The following is a 24753-nucleotide window of genomic DNA, read 5'->3' as shown; positions in this document are numbered from 1 at the left end:
GCTTTTATATTTCAGAAAATTTTGAATTTTACCATGGTACGTATACCACAAGTGTGTCATAAGTATGTATAAATATAGGCAATAACGTACAGTTTACTCTAATAAGCATAACAACATTTTCTCAATGGTGAACTACTATTTGAAAAGATTCATTGCACATTTTTCCATATATCGTTTTGATAGTATACATCATGATTATTAACTTATTGCTGACATTTGATTCTTGTTTCTAATTATATTCTCAAGGTGAAACATCATGGAATCCAACTTTTAATATTGTTGCAAAAAATTCAAACGGATTAATCTCTTGTCCTACAATAATGCACTTTCTTATTTCATTTTTCACTAGAAGAAAGCTTAACATAAGAAGATCAGAAACGTTGGTCTAATCATATTTCAGTTCAGTGCCTATAAAATCGTGAGTAGAGCACAAGTCGGCCACTATGACGGCCATCTTTAAAAACCTTAAAGACAGTTGAGATTCTTCTTCTTCTTTTTCCTGTCATTACGTTCCACTGGAACAAAGCCTGCATCTCAGCTGTTCTAAGAACAGTTTCACAATCGTTACCTTAGGGGCCATTATTAACGTAAAAGGTTATGGGGGAGGGGGGGGGGTCGGTTTGAGATTTCTTAGGGCGCGGCCAGGGTTGATGCAAATTGCGAAGCGGAGCGAAAATAGCGCGGGAAGGAATAACAATTATTAATAATGACATGTCAAACTCCAAAGGATTTTCGCGTCGCTTCGCGCGAGGCGTCTACCCTTGCCAACAACTTACGTACCGGACAATTTATTTTTAAATTTCATATAAAAAGTCTTACCATGGGGGAGGGATGGTTGAAAAATCTTAGAGTTGTTTTCGTAGACAATTTAACATTCGTATATCGAGTAACAGACACAATAAAATATTAAATAAAATCATGAACCGATCGGGAGTCAACACCAGATACCTCCAGCATGGCTTTGTTTTGTTGCTGTGGACTTTACCACTGGGCTAAGGAAGGCCCTAAAGCTTGAGATACCTACTAGTTTTTTTTTGAATGACACGAATTATTTGGCTTACACAACTTGTTTGAGGGTTCGATATTGACTGTTTGAATACGATTTCTACCCTGCTAGTTGCAAAAAGCACACACGTGATAGCGTGTCAGAAGGTAGGGTAATTTACGGCTTCAGCACCATTCGACTATTATCGGCAATCAAAATTGAAACACCAAATTCACCAATTTACTATTAAAACACACCATTGAAACATTCGTTTTGTCAACTTCCCGCTAAAGAGATTTTCGAGACTGAACAATCGTCAGAGATGTCATCAATTCAAATTAGTACGCCTCAAAATGCGGCTGATTTCGTGCTGCTGAACAGGTTTGCCTGTAGTTCTTTTAAGAAAGCTGCCGAAGAAAACGAAGCTGCTGACAATCGTCACACTAATATGAGATGTTCAAAGCGTTGTAAAAACGTTTCCAAAAAATTTTTATCAAGTCTGTCGGTGTGAATCGATAGAGGATAGAGCAGCGCATATATGTAAACAGACAAACACGTAATTTGTAATGTCCGAGAAAATTACAAAAGAAGCGTAGCATCGACTAAGATTGCCTATAATATGTTAATTCCCCTAGTCAAGGATTGGAATGAGCAATATATCAGAACTACTTAAATATTAATTCTTCGGGCAAATTGAAATATATCCTCAAATAGATGCCACCTTACTCTCTCGACATCAGTTTCCCTAGTTCAGGGATTCGCGTTCAAACATCTCTCAAATCTTACCTAAACTTGGTCCGTCCGTCCCAAATCTCCGCCGTCAGCTTGCGCTTCCCGAAGAACCGTCCGTTCATGAGTTTGACCACCAGGTCGGCTTCCTCCGGGTCGCTCATCGTGATCTGGGCCACACCCTCCGGATGGCGATCGAACAGTACCACCCGGCGGCAAGTTCCGCACTTGTTGCACTCCTCCCGCAGGTCGTTCTGGTACTCGAGCAATAGGTGGACCTCCCTGTCGAACAGCTCCGGCTCGAACAGATTCTTAATTATGACGATCCGCTCATGCTTGGACCGTTCGCCGCGCATCTTCTCCGGGCGCCAGTCGAATAATCTGCAAGTAAGGGCATATGGGTAAATTACGGTGAGACATTGTAGTACATAATGGAGTATTAGTCGGGATATTAACCCTTCTTCCAGCAGCTTTATTTTTTTCACAAAAAAAATGTTTCGGAAACACTTTTTTGATTCTCGTTTTTTTTTTTGCAACGTTATTTAACAAGTTCTCAGGAAATTATTTTGATCATAGGTCATCTGAAGCCATAGATAATCCGGAATTCCTTAGGGAACCAACTCGTAGCCATAGTTAACGTGAATATCTCAAACTACATTTTGTTGCATGTTCGTTTTTTTATTGGTGGGCCGAATATTTGTAAAACCAGATGATCAATATCGAAACAGATTCTGTAAGTAAACGAGTTTTATGATAAAACTCACCATAAGTGTCGAGAAACAAATAAAATATCGCAATTTGAATATTTTTGTGGTGAAAAAATAAAACTGCTGGTAGAGGGTTTAAACCGAAATCGATGATGATCGGGTACTCGGGGATCGCGGAGGGGCTTATTAAAGAGTCGTTAAAAAGTGGATAATCAACGTGGTGCTCAAAATATGTTAAGTGGGCAGTTAATAGCAATAATATTTTCTTTTTATTTGTTTTTCTCCACACCGGGCGTGACTAGCGAGAGGCTCGCTGGTTATCGGCGAAGATCTGCTACGCTCAGCGGGACTCTTGAGCTTAAGCCGGTTATGATGTGCTGTGGATGGTGGATTAAACGTACCCGCAGCTTTAGTTCATTTACTGTTCCGCTTTTCTGTTAACTTCTTCTAAGGTGTCAGTTACAAAGTGAAGTCAGTAAGTCCTCGCCACGTGATATCGAGAGCCAGGCAAATCTAATGAAGTTAGCAATTTACTCAGGCAGGCACGTAATTATGATCAGCACCAATCTTTGATCCACTTTTTTGATTGAAATAAGCATATCAACGTTATTACACCAGTAACGTTGAAGTTTCTTGTTTAATAATGCTTAGTACTATGTTCAGCAGGGTGGCCGATAAAGCCCAAACTACAAAAATCTTGGATTACAATCTCAAATTTGTTCATTTTAACATCCAAAAACTACTATGAAAGTTTAAACGGAATCAGTTAGCTATAAAAATGAAGGGAAGGTTTAAACTGAGCTTGATGCTTTTATGGATAAAATCAGCACCCCTGGAGAAACTGCCGGAGAAACATATATTGCTAAGGAACACATAGAGGTAATTCCAGCGGATCTCCTAGAAAAACTTATGATGGAACATCCAGAGTGACTGCTAGAGGAACTTTCAGAGCAATTCCTCGCAGAACTCCTGGAGAATATTGCTGAGAACTTCCTCAGGAATTTCTAGAAGTACTTCTGGATGAGTTCTTAGAGAAACTCCCAGAGGAACTTTTAGTGAAGCTTTCGGTAAATTCCTAAGGGAACTTGAAGGGATTCTCTTAGAAGAACTTTTGGAGGAAATTTCAGAAAAACTCTTAGATGAACGCATAGAGGACCTTCCGGAGGAACTTTTAGAGGACTTCCTTTGAAGCTCCTAGAGGGACATCCATAACATTAAGTGTAAACGGTTTGGTTATATTACGTTACTTGTATCATGATACAACTCCGTAGTCTGTGAACAAAGCGTAAGTAATTAGGTTCTCCAAAGCATCAACACTTACGCTTCCTGCATTTTGCGGATCTTCTCCTTCTCCTTCTTCTTGACCTTCGGCTTCAGCGCCGGGTTGTACTCGCCCTTGAGCTGGAACTCGGCCTGCTGGACGCGGATCTTGTGGCCACGAATGTCATAATTGTCCAAAATGTTGAGCGCCAATTCAACCGATTCAATCTGGGAAAGGGAAAGAGAAAACAAAAGTGATAATTAGTACGGCAATCCGATATCGGTACGAAAAATTTCGACGACTGTCCGACCCGACTGGGAGGTATTGCTGGATTTTCGTCATCATCATCATCAAGATCTGGATGTATGGGCACATCGGCCCCACACGATTATCAAACCCGTTTCAGGAGAGGCGGTCGACCCGATCAGAAATGTATCACAGAAAAATAATGTCTGGAAAAGCAAGACCAGTTGAATAGCCTTCAGATTTGTTGGAACGAATCAAATTTGTTACACTTAAAAGTTGATGATTAATCAAATGTCTAAATCAGAATCTGAACTGCTGAAAAAATGACCTTCAATGAAATCTGTTTAAAATTGCCTTTTGAAAAAGTTACACTTGCTGCCCAGTGTATTGAAAAGGCAAATAGGCTATGAAAGTATATTTACCAAGTTGGATTTCAACAGAATCACGCCAAGTTTCAAAAATTTGTGTTTCAAATGACGAAAAAAGTTGATGGTTTATACGCCTATGAATGATGATAGCAACTACCCCACATGCACCATAACAAAAAAGTTTGGATCCAAATCTCAAATGAACTTCACTAATAACTGCTATATGTATGTTATTATCCGTTAGAAAATTAAAAATCTCGTCCTTTTTGCCGTTCTAAGAACGAGCATTCAAATTTAATACCTTTTTATTTTTTTAACACCTGACCAGCTTAAATTTTTAACACAGTCTGTTAATAAAGCATGTTCCAAAATAATATCTCTGCCTGTTATAACTATGGTATTCCTCTCTGATCGGGTAGGGCTTCGGCGATAAGGAGTTAATTGCGTGGAATATTTTGACGAGCTTCGGCGGCGGCGGAGTCAATTTGGTTTTTGGTGGTGGTCCATCATCTGACCGTGTCCATTTGCAGGCAACGGTTGTAAAAAAGCGTGCTGCAATTGTTTACCCGTCAATTAGCCACACTTTAAACTTCCTTCGCGGGGCCCTTGTAGGTACCTAAGCGCAACGCACCGCAATCGGAAGGTTCGACACGGAAGGATGCGTTTCGAAATGCGGGTCGTTTTGGGAGTCTGTTTTTGAATTAAGAAAAAAAACGCCTCTTCACGAGAAGTGCTGGCGCAGTGATGACATAAAGTGTGGCAGTGAGTTAATGTGATGCAAAGGGTGAAGGACAGAGGAAGGGAATGTTTAAGTGCAACTTAAATATTGGTTATGTTGTTTACCTTATTGCCCGCCGTGAGCCTCGTCAATTTGGCACGTGACATATTGTCCCAGCCGTTTCGGTTTTGTGATTGGTTGAATAGCGGGTTGAAAAACGGTTTTACATGACACTGACAATCAGTGTATATACAACATTTCTCATTTTAATGCTAATGCTAAATTATTCATCGAAACATTCATGTAGTTATGAGAATATGTAAAAACAAATGTTACGAAATATTTTTGCCGTAACTTTTACGCAACATCTTTATCAGACGGGTACCATAACAATGTATAATTTGGTTAGTTTTGAAATGGATCTTATGCTAATTATCTCTTTATTTCATTGATTTCTATTTTAAGACATTTCAATGCATGCTGCTTAAATATCAACTCAGATTAAAGTAAACTTCAAATGAGTGAGAAATTGCAGAATATTTTTTTTATTATCATTGTTTTTCTTTAACACTACATACATTTCTGTGTTAGGCAACACTATCATTCCAATTTGGAGATACAAACATGAGCTCAGACGAAAATACCGTTCTGATTCAAATTTCGGACACTCTACTTTGTATGTTTGTATGTTTAAAAATTTTCAGTTCAAAAGTTCACAGCTTTCAGGCACGTTTTGATATGAATTTACCATAGTAATCCATGGAATTTAATGATGCGCGGTTAGTTTTGACGTTGCTCTAACGAATGAGAAAGTTTAATTTTTAATTTAACCATTTTAGTTTTGCTTTTCGTGAGCTGTCCGGAATTCGAAACAAAGTGTCCGCAATATGAAACAAAAGTGAGGTTGTGGCCGGAATAAGAATCATGGAAAGTTCACTAATTTCTATTCATTTCAGGTAATTCAAGCTGTAAAATCCGACTCTTCGGTCGCCATTCGAAAGATTAGTGTTTTGAAAGCATGATAACGCAGATGTATCGTATATTATGTTGCAACTTATATGCTTTTCGATCGGTTTTACTACACTCAGGCCTTAAGTGTCCGTAATATGAATCCAAACGGTACATCACCTGCTAAGATTAAATAAAGCTTTCAAATAAACAACATCCCGTTAGGATTCCAGCAAAGACCTCATTAAAAATTTGTCATGAATTTAAATTGAAATCTAGCAACCATCTTGCCAAAATCCCTAAATACGCTTCTAGAAATGTTTCAAAGATCTTAATCGTTAACTATTTCTCTACCAACTCACCAAAAATTAGTCATGATAGTGATGCGCAAGTCTCTTACTTGAATAGCATTTGAACCACCATTACATTTACAGTGGGATTCCGTTTTTGGCAACAAAGTTGAAATTTTCAGTTGCCAAAAACGGAACCGTGCCAAAATCGGAACCCATATTTTAAATTTTATATTTCAACTATTGGTTTTGAAAACATCATTACAATGTTAATACATCATTTTTATAGAATCATAAGGCGTTGAGACTTTGAAAAGGTTTTTGTTTTCTTTCAAAGACGTATTTGCGAATCAAAAGCGCTGGGTATTGCAAGACGGCGTGAAATTACCATTTAAAATCAGTTTAATTTTGGAGCGTAAAATTTGAAAAATTTTGTAAGTTTAGAATTGCTTCTCCAATTTATGTTTCTGATAAAGTAAAACATTTTATAATGAATGGGGACGGACCTGGTGTAGTGGTTAGAACACACGCCTCTCACGCCGAGGACCTGGGATCGAATCCCATCCCCGAGATAGTCACTGACAAAAAAGTTGTAGTGACGACTTCCTTCGGAAGGGAAGTAAAGCCGTTGGTCCCGAGATGAACTAGCCCAGGGCTAAAAATCTCGTTAATAAAGACAGAAAAAAAAATGAATAGTTGACTGCATCAAAAGGACAAACATAAACATGAGATGATGCATAAATGTGACTTGTAATTTTGTAGAATTTAATTTTTACTTGAAATAATTTTTAATTGAGCTTGATATATGTTTTACACCTACCTTATGAAATCAACTGAAATTTACAGGATCCTGTTATGAAACCTCAAGAATCTTATAGGAATCTTCAGGTCCTCATGAGAAATCTACAGAAAAAACGCTTGAGCTCTGATGTATCTTGCCAAGCATTCGTAGGATCTCGCATAGAGTTCGCCGGATCTTGCTAGGGAATTTGATAGGAGTTAACATCTTGGAATTCCGCTGCGTTGTTGCTGAATATTTTCAAGTCTCCGATGACAAATTTAAAAGTTTATTATTATAAGGCTATCACTAGCACACCTTAAATTCCTCTAGGCACCTTTTCAAAACCCCCAAGCTTTCGCCGGAAAAAATTAAAATACTACTAGAAATTAACATCATTCCGCTTAAAATTTACAGCACGCCCTAGAGTTTATTAGGAATCACACGATTTTGGACATAATCCTCCATAACCAATTGTACACTCTAAGGATCCCCAACAAGCCCTCAGTGTCCACTTGGAATCCGCAGATATCCTCATGAATTCGTTAAAATTTCTGAAAAGTCCCACAAGAACCAAGAATCCCTTAAGGATTCTCCTGGGTACAGTTAGGAAACTCATAGACTCAGCTCGTAAGGAACATTTTGATGATGTTGAGACCCGTATCCTTGATTAACAATCTTGTACAGAATTCTGAACCGTCTCTTAACAAATCTAACGCCTTACAGAGTCTATAGAAAAGAGGGAACGTAGCTTTAAATTATTGACGCAGAAAGATCAATATACACACCAATACCACAGACAAAAAGTTAAAACACTCTCAGTCGTATTTAACGCACGCTTCAATGATATTATTGAGCATAAATTGTAGTTTGGACTGCATTCGCATTTGTCATGTTATTTAATACAATTTATTTAAAGTTATGATACACGACATTTTGCTGTACATTTTTGTAACTATTATTGCGGTGTTTTTTTTACATGCGCAATGTATGTAAATCCATAATAATAAAGACAATGAGACAAAATTTATGATTGCAACTCTGTGCGAGTCATAGATTTTTTGTTGCTTTTATGTCGGTGCTGATGCATTGTTCAAACAAGCTGTTCCAAATCTGATGAACAGTGTTTTTTTTTATGTTTACTGGCAGACTCAAGTGGGCTGGTCACTCAATATGAATGCCTAAGAAAAGAGATTGGTCTTTAGTTGAGCTGCTGGTGGAGATTATTGGCCTCATGAAACGTTGCCAATGTATGACCAATGACCATTCTGAAGTAAAAAAGCGCGTACTTAGTAGTTGGTGAGATTTGGGGAAATATCGACGAAAATGGAGCTCTGGAATGTAATCGGTGTGGAGTTGGCATGCTATTCAAATGACTAAGGCAACAGACACGATTATATTTACAAACATTTACAAATTTAATGGTATTGAAAAATGTTGCCAAAAACGGATCCATTTTGTTGCCAAAATCGGGGGGTGCCAAAATCGGAGCATGCCAAAAACGGAGCATGCCGAAAACGGAATCCTACTGTATAACATTTGTTTTAAATTGAGCTAGAAATTTTGAAAAGAAACCTTATGAGCCACTCAAACTTTTTCCCCACTTTACACTCACTGGTGGTGACCAATCGATTAAGTTTTCAGCTCAAACGGGTGTTCGGTTCTTCAGATTTGTGCTCTTGAAAATTTGAGAATTGGCTTCGATTCATCTTCACCTTAAGGAATTTCCTTAAAAATAGTCAAAGGTAATTTTTCTCCATGCCAAATAGTTTCAAAGATAAAAAATGAAGAATGTAAACAAAATTGTGTTTTTTGTCATATTTATTGCCACGAGGGGTCCTATAGGCCAAATGGTGGTCCGATTGGCATAAAAACATTGTTTTTTTTTTCATATTTCAATTCAATGTACATTTGACCAAAAATAAGTTAAAACAGCGATGGATGATTCCACATACTGAGGACACTTGGTATAGAACAGTGGTTCCCAACCGTTTTGAATTTTCGACCCCCTTCGAAGTTCTACAAACATCTCTCGGACCCCTGAAAATGAGTGTTCTATAAAAGAATTGTATTTTTGGTAGCTCCCCTGAAAGTCACGGCTGTAATCCACCACCTACAATGAGAAATATCTGTCAAGATCATCTGGTTCCATTAGGTCTACTAGGAATCTGGTCTGGAGTGTACTCATCATTTTTCCAAGAAATCGATAAGAAATATATAAAAATGATTTTGCCACAGTCTTAAAAATAAAACAGATAGTACAGAAATCAGCGATTTGTCAAAAATATTCTATGAAGTGCAATGAAGATTGCTTCGAGAACGATCCTAAAAAAATCACTAGATTTAAAAAGGTATCTTCAAAAGTTCAACCAGAACCCGCGGAATGTTCTAAAGGTATCACCCAAGTATTATCCCTGCAAGCTGTTTTAAATAGTTAAAGAAACGTTTTAATAAGAACCTTCCATCGACCTTTAAAAAAACGAGTCAGGTATAAATTCCTTGCAGTATATTCTTCAAAATCTTGTCAAATATTCGACAAGAATCTACGCAGCAGTCTTTCAAAGGCACTTACGATTTCAATAAGTCGAATAGACGAACCAACTCATTAATGACATTAGCAGCAAAAATTCATGCGTGATTAATCTCAAGCATGATGTATGGAAATTTGAGATTTTTCCAAGAGTGCTCTTAAGAACGATAGTAAAAATTCACTCGAAAAATCATGCAAAGCCGTTGAGATAAATTTTTGTAGAATGCTATTGCATGTATTTCATCAGTAAAAAAATGTATCACGCTAATTACTGATCACTTGCAAAGCAAAGAAAGTAAGAGATTAGTTGCTTTTATTCATTGAAAAAAAAAATGACTCTTCTTCACAGTGGCTTCGCGGACCCCCTGAGAAGACGACACGACCCCCTACACAGTTCGAACGAAACGTGTGAATTTCTGAGACACATAATTGGAGTGTGGCATATCATGGATATTTACATGATATGTCATGTAAACTTCAATTATATATCATGTAATCCAGCAGGATCCTGTGTGATTACATGACATATGATACATTATTACATGATTTCAGACTTAATTTTACTTGAAGACATGTTTACATCGCATGAATGAAGTTTACATGACGTGTAATCTTTATTATTTTTAGCTGTGGAGGGGTCCGTGGACCACCGGTTGGGAAACCCTGGTATAGAATAACCAATACTTCTTCCTGAATTTCTCCACAATCTCAGAGATTTTCCCAAACAATTGTCTAGAATATGTTTAGGTTTTTTTTTTCGAGAAATTTGATCTAGCAGTCTCTCCAGCCAGTTGTTAGGCCTTTCTATCACGGATTCATCCAGGAATTATTGGAGGCATTACATCGAAGAGTTGTGGCTCTTGCTATGGAAGTTCTCCGGGAGGTGGTTTTCTCAAAAGTCCGAGCTGTGGATTTTCCTGAACGAATCCCTGAGGAGTTAACCTTCATCACTAACCGCACGGCCACGAAGCCGTGAATTTTTAATAAGATTTGCAACTGCCCAAAAATCCTTGATCTGCTGAACAACTTCGTCGAAGACAGCAACCCTCTAGCTTATCAATATCTCGTGATATAGGAGATTGAAGAAAATTTGTTACTAGCGCAAGCTAGCGAATAATTTCCCAATCACTACCAGATAGCTCTTGGTTTACTAAACAACTTTGCCAAAGACGCCAACCTTCTAGCTCATCAGGATCTTGAAATATAAAAGATTGACGAAAATCTTGAGATCTTGAGATATAGAAGATTGGAGAAAAATTGTAGCTATCGCCACCTAGCGGATGAATTCCCAATTAAGATTGTAACTGCCGGATAGTTTTTGGTCTGCTGAACAACTTTGCCGTAGACACCAACCTTCTAGCTCATCAGGATCTTGAGATATAGAAGATTGAACAAAAATTGTAACTAGCGCCACCTAGCGGATAAATTCCCAATTAAGATTGTTATTGCTGGATAGCTCTTAGTCTGCTAAACAACTTTGTCGAAGACACTAACCTTCTAGCTCATCAAGATCTTGAGATATAGATGATTGAAGAAAAATGTTACTAGCGCCACCTAGCGGATAAATTCCTAATCAGGATTGTTACTGACAGATAGCTCTTGGTCTGTTGAACAACTTTGCCGAAGACACCAACCTTCTAGCTCTACAGGATCTTGAGCTATAGAAGATTGAAGACAAAATGTTACTAGCGCCACCTAGCGGATAAATTCCCAACTAAGATTGTTATTGCCAGATAGCTCTCGGTCTGCTAAACAACTTTGCCGAAGACACCAACCTTCTAGCTCATCTGGGTTTTGAGATATACGTTGAATGGACGATGTGGCCAATTTTGGTACCCCAAGACAATCCGGAATAACTCCGGAACCACGTGGACCATATTCCCAAGTTTCCTGGACCATAAACTAGAAGAGTTTTTCGGGAAGTTCTGAAAATTTCAACAAAATCCATCGAGAAACAAAAAAGTTATGCACATTTTAGTGTGTTTTTGCATGTGAAAAGTATGTTGGCTGGATGAAGGTTAATCAAGAAACTATTACAGTTATCTCATCAGTTTATTTTGTTCATTTTCCCCCCTTTTTTTGTTCAACAGCTGTTCCTGACCTAGTAATTTAATCTCGAGCTTCCTTTCAGGTATTTTACAACAATTTTGTCTTAAAAATTTCCTTGTGTTGTTCTCTTGCTCATTTTTCAAGACTCTTTGCTTGGTGTATTTTCGATCCCTCGTAAAGTGACAAGAACAGCATTAGAAATAGGTCAATTTAAAAGTCGATTTTTTTCGTGATGACTTTCGATGCATTCTTGGGAAAATTCATGTAGAAATCTATGAATAATTTTCTGATCAAATTCCAGGAACTAATTTTTTAAGATTTCACAAAGAGGAGGAATAAATCACGGTTAGTATTGTGAAGAAGTTTCTAAAGCTATCCATGAAGAATTTTCAAAAGAATGTTAGTGATCTGAATGATGTATCTAGACTACCAGATTGATTTCCGGTTCTTCCAATCCAAACATGAATTCCTAAATAAATCTTTAAAGGAATACCTTTCTCAGAGGTCTCTTCGGACAAAAGATTGGATAAATCTTTGGATATATTTATCCTGAAGGAATCAACGAAATATTTCAATGCAAGTATTGAGTCAGTTTTGAAAGATATTCCTGAAAAATCATGGACAATAATCAGGCAGTAAATCTGAAACAATTCGTAGAAAGTCAATTCGTAAGAATCTTAAGCGTACAGTAAAAAATGTGACATAATATGATCAATTTTGTAAGCATATTTCTGTTATATTTTTTAACTCATACGGCCTACTAACCAGCTCTGACTAACGCGTTTCGGTGTAACAAATATAAGAAGGCAGAAAGCATTAAATACCATTATTTAGAACCAATAAAATCGATATCAGTTTGCTACTATGATTTGACACACGTCAAGGACCCAAACACTAAATATGGTACATCGTGTTCCACAAACAATGATGCTAAAAATGGGCAGAAACGAACAAAATTGATCTATCGATGCGTCTGTAACGTCGACTACCCTCAATTCACCAAAGTCAATGGCATAGTCTTGCCACTGTTCGCATTTAACTACACTACAGCTCCATTGAATTTGACACGATCAATCAAAACTTGGCTGATATCAATTTGTTAAAACAACAACCCACTATCATGACTTCTCATGACAGTCATCCATCCATCTACGCCATTGGTTTGCAATAACGAACGCATTCGCACTCTGCAAATTCCCACAAAACCTTTCAAAAAGGTATAACTAGAAATAAGACCAATTTGTGATTTTAGTTTTGCAACTTTTTATTCCACATTGAAGAGTATCTTCTTTCAGAATTTAATAAACCTATAAAAATCGTCGATAACGAAAAATTGTTCTGTATTCAGGACCTTATGACAAGTTCCGTTAGAAATCTATGACCTAATGGAGCTGGTTGTACTGTATGCTATAGATATTCAACATAAGGGAGCAAAAAATAACTCCCCATGAACTTTTGATTCAGCAGCAGGAACGAGCACATCGGGGTGGCAAGCTGTGCGTATATCTGAAGTTACTCTGAAACATGTAAATCAATACCCGTTCTCCATTGGGTTCCTCCCCTATGTGTTTGTATAAATAAATATGCAGTAGCTTCAATCGACAGCGAGCACCCGTTGATATTTATAAAACTAGCAGGGCCAACCCGCTGTGCAACTGACCATCATCACAACTTTTGTCTATATTGGTTCGGATTCGATTCGGTACTTACCAACTAGGCAGACGACCAGCTTCCGAAAACTAATGTAAATTGAACCTGCCGCTTTGCTACCACTTCTTCGCTCATCGAACAGGCGATCGAAATTGTCATATTGGACAATTTGTCGGTTTATTTTTGACTGAATGACAAATAACTTCAACCCTGACAAGTCATCCAGACAGCTTTGGAAGTGCAGGGCTGGTAGCGAATATTGGTTTAAATCTTTAACTCAATACTTTCTCCAAGTCGAAATTTTCAATAAAAGTTTAGTTTCATTGAATTTTCTCCCAGTGTTGATAAATTTCATATTTTTGTCATTATTATGCTAATGCTGATAATAAAATGAAGGCTAAAACCAATTTACGGGTGATTAAAATTAAATTTTCTAACGTCATAAGTGACTTTCTCAGAGATGTGATCTGATCCTAGATATTACACTAAAACGTGACTCACTACCAGCCCCGCAAGTGCATCATCACACCAACTGGGAGATTCCGCTTGTAAAAATGTATGGACCATTGATAAATTGACGGATTTATTGCATTTTAATGCAATTGAATTGAGTAGAAGCGAAGCGCTCTGTCCGGGTCTTCGGGTTTCGCCTTTCTTGACTTGAACGAGATGCAAACAAATGAAGTCTTTTTATCGAGCCAGCCCGATATAAAGCTGGGCAAAAACCTTACTAGGGCACGAGCAAGTGGGTGAAGCGAGAACAAAATTAATCGCAATCAAATTAGGACAAATTAGAAATTTATTGGTCATTCAATTTCGCCTTGTTGGACATGAATTTAACATCGGTGGTCGGCTATCGGGTTTAAAGGTTTCTCTCCCTCGGAGCAACAATTTACGACAGAGCGATTGCGAATGTGACTCCAAGGAAAGTTTGTCAATCGCCGCACGGTGGCCGTTGTTCGGCTTGTCGTTATAAAGTTTAATAATACCAATTATTATAAAACATGCATGCGGACCTGTGAAAACCGGATCGGCTTTTAATGGGCGCACCATACCTAAGCAGGGCTGTGACTCCGGGTGAAGGAACGATCGCTTCAATAGCAAATTATGTTGTTTGATGGGCGATTAATCGCTTTGCGGAACGTGTTGCGGCGGAATACGATCCGGGTGGCGGTTTCGGTAAATGGTCAATGGAAAATGTACGACAGTTTTTTTTAATTGTCGCTGCAAAGTGGTGCAAATGGTCTAGCGAGCAATTATGGCTGGTTGTGTGGCTTTGAACTAGATTTAATCAAAGTGCCGAAGAGATCGGGCATAATCGTCCTTTACATTTTAACACTTCAGTCGTCGCGCTGTTGTATTTTGTACAACACTGTTGAAAAAACCTCGATCTTCATTCACAACAGCAGCGCAGTGGTTATGACGGTGGCAAACCGCGCGACGACTGGAAGGTTAACAGCATGCTGTTACATATTTGCGGAAGAGACTAATTTAGTTTTGAATGGGAACAAAATCATATACCTACCTTGATACCTTGATCGCTACAGCGTAGCGTCATGCCATTGCCGGGCGTATTGTAGAGCTCCATCTTCGTCGGTCTTGGGCGAAACTTCTCCAGTTGCCCCGAACGTTTAGGGTCGCCAGGTTCTCTTCCACTGCGTACAGCTAGCGTATTCGTGGTCTTCCCCGAAGCCGCCGACCTCTACCTGGTTCCCTGCTGAATATTATTTTCGCAATTATTTCTTCCGACATTCGCACTAAGTGACCAGCCCACTGAAGGCTGCCGTATTTTTCACGCTTGATAATAGGGAGTCGTATCCTATTCTTCGGCAGTGGTTTTTTTTTGAAAGCTACAAAGCTCATATTTGGCCACAATATGCGTCGATTGAAACGCTTCTTATTGCAAAGGTTTAGACAATTCGGCCGAAGAAAACTCCCCATGCCAAAGTGAATCATGGAAGTGACCAAGTAGCTCTGCACCCTATTCGCATCTTTGTACACTTGATACAACTCGTGATTCATGCGTCTGCGCCACACACCATTCTCGAGTTTCCCACTGAGTATTGTCCGCAGCACTTTACGCTCGAAAACACCGAGAGCTTTCCGGTCTGACTCTTTCAACGTCCACGCTTCGTGCCCGTAGAGAGCCACCGGAAGAATCAATGTTTTATACAGGGCGAATTTTGTTTCGGTTTGCAAGCTGCGGGACCTAAGCTGGTTACGTAGTCCGAAAAGGCCCTATTCGCAGCCGCAACACGTCTTTTTATTTCGCGAGAAATGTCGTTGTCACATGTTACAAGTGTTCCAAGGTAAACAAATTCTTCAACAACTTCAAACACATCCCCACCAAACACTACCTCAGCACCTACACCACCATGCCTGGCTCTATCTCTACCTCCAACCATGTACTTCGTTTTGGTAGCATTAATAGTCAGGCCTAACCTCGCTGTCTACTTCTTCAGTGGCACGAAGGCCTCTTCTACTGACCTGTGATCGATTCCAATTAGGTCTATATCGTACGCAAAGGCAAGGAGCATGTGCGACCTTGTGATAGTAGTGCCATATCTCTGAACGACAGATCTCCTAATAGCACCCTCAAGTGCAATGTTGAACAGTAAATTCGAAACACCGTTTTATCGGTCAGCAAATTCTCTTCTCGATCATTGCACATGACGGGCACTGGTACGGTATTGTGCCGCGCACCATTGACCGTTGCATAGAATCTCCGCATATCATTCCAGTTCATGCTTTGTTGAGCTTCAGCTACCACACTTTCTTCGTGCTGCCTTTTCTTTCTGCGGTAGATTCGCTTTTATTCGGCTCTAGCTGCCCTGTACCGCTCTCTGTTCTGTCGGGTACCGGCCACAAGCATACGGCTTCTGGCTACATTCTCCATGTATGTCACTCTTTGGCACTCTTCATCGAACCAGTCGTTTCGTCTTCGTCGTTGACCAGTGCCAATCACTTCCCGCGCCGTTGTTGTCATAGCTTCGTGGATAGAGTCCCACAGGCTGTCGACGTCTCCAGCAACGTTGATTCTTCCCAACTGCTCGTCTAGTTGCTGACGGTACTGTTCAGCTACCCCATCAGTCGACAAGCGTTGTATATTGAAACGCAGCGTTCTGTTTGTTGTGGAACTCATGACGCTGGATAACCGCGCCCAAATTTTAGCTCCATGACATCTGAAAATTGTCGCCCATCAACAAGCACGTGGTCTATTTGGAAGCAGGCATCGCCACTCGGGTGTCACCAGGTGTGTTTGCGGATATTCTTTCGTGCGATATAGGTACTGCTGATTCAATGAGTTACAGAACAGGTGGCGCAGTTCCGTATAATAGTGTGTGTGACAACTATATAAAGTTGAAAATGACACCTAACACCAATACATTGCTGATCTTGCCTACGTCACTATTTGTGTTTACAATTTAAAATCCCTTGACGCGAAAGCAAAAAGTGGGCGAGTTCGGAAGTTTTTCCACTTTTTTTCGTATAATTTTAACAATTTCTGGTAAATTTTGATAGAATTCCGCAGTGTGCAGGCAGTGTGTGCAAGATAACGACACAGGAATCGAAGAACAGTGATATTTGCATACGTTTTTACACTTTCCCCAAAGAACCTAGCAAGCGATCGAAATGGGTGACATTTTGTGGGCTCATCAAAGATCCGGGTACATCGCTTTATGTATGCTCCCAGCATTTCACATCTGACGATTTTGTGTTCAATGCTTCGATCCGAAAATCGTTGACAGGTGCAGATCGAAATAGTCTGGTCCGAGGCGGTAAGATTTCTTTGTGCAGTACTAAGAAACGTAATACCAATTACAGCTTTTCCCACCATTCGTACTCCGGAATCGTCATGCGTTGAGAGTAAAGGTCGTTCCCAACGTTATCAACGGGCGGAAGGAACTTGTGGCTAACCTTTTCCAAAATCACTGTTCACTGGAGGCGGAGAAATCGAAAAACGTTAATAGTTGAAAATGGATCTTCTTGTGATGTTTCACCGTTTCAAAAGGAACAGAACATACGTGATTCCGACTCAAACATGAATGTTTTGTTAGAGGCGATTGAGCTGGCCAATCCCTCTACCGCTACGAAGTTCAGATGTTGATAGCCTGAACTATTCCGATTGGTCAGAGCTCGTCAGTCATGATGGGCTCAATTCTACTCATGTCATGTTAGAGGAAGTGGTAAGATTGGTAATGCTGAGAACACTACGAACGCTGATCAAACGGAAGCAAGATATAAAATCCAGCCAATGACAACCAAGTATGTACCTTATTGTTTCTGAGCATTGTTTCACCACAGTGTTATTTAATAACGTGTTAATCTATTCATCTTCTCAGAAACAACAAGCTACACACTTGGTTACTAATAGTTTTTACGGCGTCTTCATATGCATTAGTTATTTATACAGATGGAATACCCTATTTCGTGCTAGGCAAACCTCAATTAAATATATGATTATTTTGAATATTTTTATGTCTATTGTGTTGAAATAGTCCAACGATAAATACAATAATCAAAAATCATCTAGTTCGAATTAAATTTCATGGTATGCACCACATTTTTTTATGTTACATTCAATTTGTTTCAAATATCCCATATCTACTCGTGCTTTCAATAAAATAGTGACGTCACCACTTTTTTGGTTACCAATACATATGCAAATCATGGTCTTCTTCACCTGTACTGTAGCTCATTGCTGCTGATTGCCATCCCTCTATCAGCAGCGAAGGTTACTAGTCGCAGGCCATTATCATTGGTAACGGAATGAAGGCTTTCAGTTCCAATGACGGGACGGAATAGAATAATCTTCCAATGTTTTCCATTAATTCATCCAATAATTTCTTTTTGATTTTTTTCGAAATACTTTCAAGTATTTCCCTAAAAAGAATCCTTCATTGAAATCTCTATGGATTGTTCAAACAATCCCTCCAGCGGTTACTTTTACAAGTAATTTCTGGAACAACTCTTCTTATTATATCTGAAGAAACCCCTAAAGAATTTCTGAATGTATATTATGAGGAATTATTAGACAAACATATGAGCGAAACGAAAATTCTGGAGATTTCAAAAGAAATAACTCAAAAATTTCCTGGTAGATTTTTGTGAAGTTTCTTTGGAACAATAGAATAATGTCTTAGGGAGTTTTTGTTTAAGGATCCCGGAGGAATTCATTAGAGAATCTTAGAAGAACTTATTGAAAAAATATTGCATAAATTCCTGAGGGACTAGAACATATAATTGGATCGAATACTGGGAGAATTCCTAGAGAAACTTCTGGAAGGCTCCCTGAAGAAATGCCACAAACAACAAGAAAAATTGGAGGTTTTGTTTGCATAATCCCTTGTCATAATTTTTGAAGGAATCTCTGGCCGAATTTCGAGATTATTTCTGGAAGGACGACGGAATCTCAGGAAAATACCTGAAAATATTTCTGGAGAGATTCAAGGAAGAAACCTATGAAGAGAAAACAAGAATTATTACTGGAGGAATATATGAAGGAATTCTTGGTTTCCTTGCAAGAATTTTTGTAGGGTTTTTCAGAGGAATCCCTAGAAAAATCTAATGAGGAAAATCTAAGACATGGTAGCTAGTAGATGTTCTAGCAGAGCCCATTGAGAAACCTATAAAGGAAGTATTAAAGAAATGCCTAAAAAAATATTGGGTGAAATCCTATAAGACATAACTGGGAAAATTCCTTGATGAATTTCTGAAGTAAAAAAGAGTCTCTGAAGAAAATTCTGGCAGAAATTTGAGAATATTGTCTGGAGAAATCTCTTGGCACACTTCGAGGAATTTCTGGAGCAATGCAATATCAGAGGTATTACCGAAGGAATCCGCAGTAGAAATTTTCGAAGCATTTCTCGGATGAATTCCAGAAGAAATCTGTAGGAAAAATCCTCGAGGATCTTTGAAGAAATTTTTGGAAGAATCCCTAAAAAAAATCAGAGCAATTTCAGGGAAGAACTCCTTGAAGCCTTGAGCCGACTCAAGTCGAGTCTAGTACACGACACTGAAGACAGCCTTACAGTTGAGGTCGAAATACGAGTATCTGTCAAAGGATACAAATTCTAGTAAAATTAAATGGTATAGTACTAAATTCGGTTTTTCATCTACTTATAGGTGTTCCACTAAAGAGCTCGAAGATTTATTACTAAATAGGTCGTTTATCGGGAATAACTGGACGCATCGCTGGAGGAATTCCTGTTGGAATTTCATAAGAAAACCCTGATGAAATTCCTGGAGGAATTCTTAGTGACATGTCTCTAAGAATCCTTGATGTAGTTCTGGGGGAATCTAATGAAATTGCATATTAAAATTGCCCAACACTTCGTGAAAAAGTAAAGATTCCTAATATTTTTTTTTTTTTGGTTTTAAGCAACTCCTAGATGTAGCCGAGTGGTTAGAGTCCGCGGCTACAAAGCAAAGCCATGCTGCAGGTGTCTGGTTTTTTTTTCCCGGTCGATCCTGGAACTTTTCGTAACTGAATTTTCCTTGACTTCCCTGGGCATAGACTATCATCGTACCTGCCACACGATTTACGAATGCGAAATTGTCAATGAAAGCTCTCAGTTAATAACTGTGGAAGTGCTCATTGAACACTAACCTGTTTGGCAGGCCTGTCCCAGTGAGAACGTAATGTCATAAAGAAGAAGAAGGAGATGAATTTCCAAAAATCTGTTTATCTAGCAATCACAAATTTCGTTTGGCGAAGTTTATGACAGAAAGAAAGACAGCTATTTTTCCAAGCTCCGAAAATTGAGCATATTTTGTCTTAGCGCATTTGCGATGATTTGCAAGGACTTTTTGTGTCATGAGGAAATTTATGATGATTAATTTGTCAACTGAGTCTACCTTGACTGAAGTACTTGCATAGTCATATCTTCCTAGAAACAATGTAATGTTTCACGATGGTCACCATTAAAAGTGCACTTCTTATCAAGCAAACAACTACTTACTCCGGATTATAACTCACACGTACTGATACCGAGAACTGTTTGATCAAAGATTCAGCTTTTTACGATCTTCTGGTGCCCTTGCTCACAACTGTGCCACTTCCCACACTTATTGACGTCCAGCATCTGCCAGCCAGAGCATACGACAAACCGAGGGGAAAATCTTGACTCGGCGTCTGAACAAATATCAATTTGTTGTGAATGGATTTGTGCTGCCGTAAGTCAGAGTAGTTGGACGATTAGCGCAGAGGAAGAGGGAGCAATCCCTAATGCATTTGGTAAATAGTGACGAAACAGCGAGATATATCGGTGCCACTGGGTCACAGTGGAAGAAAGGTGTCGAACCGAATCCAAAGTGGAGTTGAGACTTGAGAGCCGGGCTCGTAACTGAAGTCACTGAGTAAATTTGCTAATCTGCTTCAAACTCTCCGAAGCTGTCGCTCAAGTATGTATAAGTCAGAGGAAAACTTTTCCGAAGCGGAAACATTATTGACTTGCTTGCAATTTGTTCGGCTCTAAACTTTCAACTAAATTGGCACAGTATCAGCATTTGCATTATCAACTGGTTTTATGGGGATGAGAATGGTTACCGTTGAAAGTTCATGCAAGAGCTTTCCGCTCAATTAAGTAGAAACGACCCCCCACGATGATCAACTCCATTGAACTGAATACGAGCTGAAGCGTGTGCGTGCGTCACCTCATTCGTTATCCACGGTATTTCTTAGACCGTTGTTGTCAGAACAAAATCTCCATCAAATCAGCAGTAGATTTATATAGGAAAACTGAAAGCTCTGCCCAAATTCCAAAATAATCATAGAACTTGTTTTTTTTTGTTACGCTCTTCTTCTTCTTTCCAGCGTCACGTCCCCACTGGGACAGAGCCTGCTTCTCAGCTTAGTGTTCATATGAGCACTTCCACAGTTATTAACTGAGAGCTTACTATGCCAATGGCCATTTTTGCATGTGTATATCGTGTGGCAGGTACGAAGATACTCAATGCCCTGGGAAGTCGAGAAAATTTCCAACCCGAAAAGATCCTCGACTGGTGGGATTCGAACCCACGACCCTCAGCTTGGTCTTGCTGAATAGCTGCGCGTTTACCGCTACGGCTATCTGGGCCCCTGTTACGCTCTATTGAAGGCAAGATCTAAGGAAAACAGTGTTATAGGCTCAAAATATCAAAATATTTTCGTTGTTTGTGAGAAGTGTCCTCAGCTTTGATAAGCTCCCACATACGATAAAAATGGAATATATCAGCATAAAAATTACTCGCTCGCTTAGATTCAGCCTGAATTCATCATTGGAGTTTTTTTCCTTGATTCATGATTCTAAACAATGAACATTTGCAACACTTATGGATTATTTCCAAACAAAGAAGATTTTTGTCAATTTGAGAATGTGATTTGCCATTTCCAGGGAATAACACTAAGAATAAGATACTTACGAAATCAAGAGTTGTAAATTTCACATTTAAACAAACACAAATGCTTTTTAAAGGTTTCTTTTTTAAGTTTAATTACATGATGATATTCGCTTCATTATGCTTCATAGCACCGAAGCCTTTACAAAATCAGTGAATACTAAGCCTTTGAATACATTTGAAGACGATTTTTGCATTCGATAGTTTTCTATAATTTATCTTTTTGACATTACATATTTTTGACAGTTCAAAATGGCGTAACCTATAATATTATTGATCTATCATTTCAATATTCTTGCCAGATGAAAAGAATACATACACCTTCCAACTTCGACCCAAATGATGGAATTTCATCTAATAATAACAATTAGCATTAGCATTAGCATTAAGCATTTCGCACAAATTCGTAGGTGGTACAGTCCTAGACCATTGTATGAGGGTTGCCTCCTTCCCGTCCGTTACCAAAGTCAGAAATTTGGGATTAACCTCTAACTCTTAGACAATATTGACGCATCCTCCAACAGTCGAGAGCTGTCCTGGCAACGTTCTTGCAAAAGCTGGGGAATGGGAAAGGATGATTTTTTGAACACCTACTTAAGAAAGATGCAGAGATCTCTACGACCTCTCATAGGTGTTACGGGATGTTGTGGAATGTTGATGGAAAGGGTAGTGCCATTGGATACGTTCGGTAGACGCTCTGGCCGACAAATGGTCTGTAGGGGGACATGGGGCAAGAAGGACACCCGGGGCAAGAGTGCCACCTGTAATTTCACGTAGTTCAAATCAATTTTTTGATGTTTAACGCAGGATAAGTATAAATTGAGCACTATTTGAGGGTTGTGTAAATATTACAGTTAAAAATATTTCGTACAAAAAAATAGAAAAATGTCTTTAACTCACCAACGCAAAATATGCGAAATATTATAAGAATGTAAGACTGGAAAACAAGGTTTGACTCCCAATAAATACAAAACATATTAAGGGTATTCACTTAATGGCGTAAATCTCGGCGTAAGGTATAATTGGTAATTTTAAACATTTCACGGCAAATGAAACATTTCAGATTGTTGAATGTTGAAATCCGGTATCCAAGAGCGCCTTGGTGATGATAACAAAACAAATGTCAACAAAATAATTACAAACAAATTCGATTCCATCTGTTTTCATAGGTTTTCACCATTTTACCAAATCAGAGGAAATTGTAAGAGAAATATCAACATTCTGTAATTTAAGATATTCATTATTTTTCTAATTCTAGCGGAGAAATGCTTGTGGCTAAATAATGACTTCCAATTGAAGCTCTAGGAGCAGTCATTTGCATACTGATCGATTCGAAAAGGCTACGTGGAACCAGATGCAAAAACTGTTACCCTCTGATACTGGGTGCTGTTCGCAAGAGTTTCATCTGATATTTTATTGGGTTGATTCGTATTGGCTTCGCGAAAGTACCGGTGAGGTTGCTGGACGAAACCGAAAAATTTAATTACAAGCGGTTATCCACTGAAATATTTAGCACATATATGTAGAGCGCCAATAAACAAAATTGCAAACCGTAATGAAACTTTCTGTCTGAAAGCCTTTGCGCTTACGCGGAAATTTTGCCCCTTGTTTAGCGTATGGATCGAAGCGGGTCCTCAACACAAAATCGGTATCAAATGCAGTCTTCAAGCGCTTTCGAACATACAAGTTGAGGTTTATTAGTTAGGAGAATAAAGAAAATTTAATTAGACAAAAAAAAAACAACAATCATTCACCTAAGTTTCATATTCACGTTTGGTCGTTTACAAAAATCTTCGCACATCACTGCTATTTACTTCCAACCTCCAATCCGATTCCAACATCACTCGTCCAGTACAAAATGGTACATTTTATCATCATTGATCCGTGAAACCTTATTTAGGACATTATATTGATCCTTCGTATCCAATATATTTCAATCCATTCACTATAACATGGTCAAAACTGAACAGCAAAGATAACGAATTTTCAATGTACCCGACGCGTAAACAGCTGAATTTTGTTCTCAAGTGTCAAAATGGGAATATTTCGTTTGAAATAAGTCATTACAATTAATACGCGGTTTCAGTTTTACGCTGGTTTACGCAACTTTAAGTGAATACCCCTATTGATTTTTTCGCACAGTATTGATGATTCAATTGTTTAATATAGCTGTGAGGATTTTTTTTTCGAAAAAGTCCTTTTGACATTAAATTTTACATATATAATAACAGTATGTCTTATGGGGCAAGAGGGACCCCGCAATTTTCTCATATAAAATCAAATGAACTTTTATTTTTCTTGTTTAATATTGCATTCAATCAATGTTTCCTATTAAATAAAATCAAAATAAACCATCTTGGACATTCAAAATGGTTTCTGAAAATTTTTACTATTATTGTTACAGTCAAATAAGATGAAAACTAAATTAATTTCGTAAAATTACTTTTTCACTATAAGTCAACTTTTATCCCTCAGTTTTATCCTTACTTACTCTACAATTTATCCTTTAGGCGGGGAAATAATAATATACAAAATTTGTGTCATTTTGCTCTGGTGGTCTTCTTGCCCCATACGAGTGGCACTCTTGCCCCGTGCCTCGTTTAAAAACCTCATAAGAAGGGACATTTTCAAAAATCTCAAATCATCATGTGTTTCTTATATTTTTGAAATCTATCGATAACATCATTTAGAACAAGAGCTGAACTTGCCCCTACACTGGAATAATCTTCAAAAATTGTGCTAATCAACCATGATTTGAACCTATATATCTTAAGGTGTCCTCCTTGCCCCCAGCCCCCCTATTTGCGCATTGGTATTATGCGCTGCTGATCAGAACAAAACTCACCAAATTCCTTTTTCGAAAATTCGCTGCAATTTGTCGCTCCTCTAATAATGAACTATAGCGTGAGCCGTAACTTAGCACTGCCCATAAAAATGCACGCACTGCAGTTCTTAGTCCATCCCGAATCGAACATCCACGAACCACATTTGAATCAACACACACGGATAAAAAAAGTCACGCGAAACGAATTCAATTGATGGTGCCATTAAAAAGCACTCTCGAGCAAAATGCAAGCAAATCGAATAAAAGTAAAAAACAATACTTCACAAGACA

General features: G+C 38.5%; 2 protein-coding genes across 9 annotated transcripts in view; one reads left to right on the top strand and one right to left on the bottom strand.

The window, feature by feature from the left end:
- Nucleotides 1-24753, bottom strand: part of LOC5575476 (HIV Tat-specific factor 1) — a 272213-nt gene that overhangs the window by 4163 nt on the left and 243297 nt on the right. For both annotated transcript variants that reach the window (XM_021843533.1, XM_021843534.1), the window contains exons 3-4: nucleotides 3743-3909; nucleotides 1772-2095 (exon numbers count right to left, since the gene is read on the bottom strand). In XM_021843533.1, the coding sequence (XP_021699225.1) occupies nucleotides 1772-2095; nucleotides 3743-3909 (491 nt within the window). The remainder of the gene's footprint in view (nucleotides 1-1771; nucleotides 2096-3742; nucleotides 3910-24753) is intronic.
- The window catches only part of LOC5577147, a 408487-nt gene that overhangs the window by 209072 nt on the left and 174662 nt on the right, over nucleotides 1-24753 (top strand). The gene's annotated exons all lie outside the window — the stretch shown is intronic.

Source organism: Aedes aegypti, chromosome 2 (assembly GCF_002204515.2).
Source record: "Aedes aegypti strain LVP_AGWG chromosome 2, AaegL5.0 Primary Assembly, whole genome shotgun sequence".
NCBI classification, from domain to species: domain Eukaryota; kingdom Metazoa; phylum Arthropoda; class Insecta; order Diptera; family Culicidae; genus Aedes; species Aedes aegypti.
The sequence above is the reverse complement of the archived record's forward strand: the minus strand, read 5'-3'. Positions and strand labels throughout refer to the sequence as shown.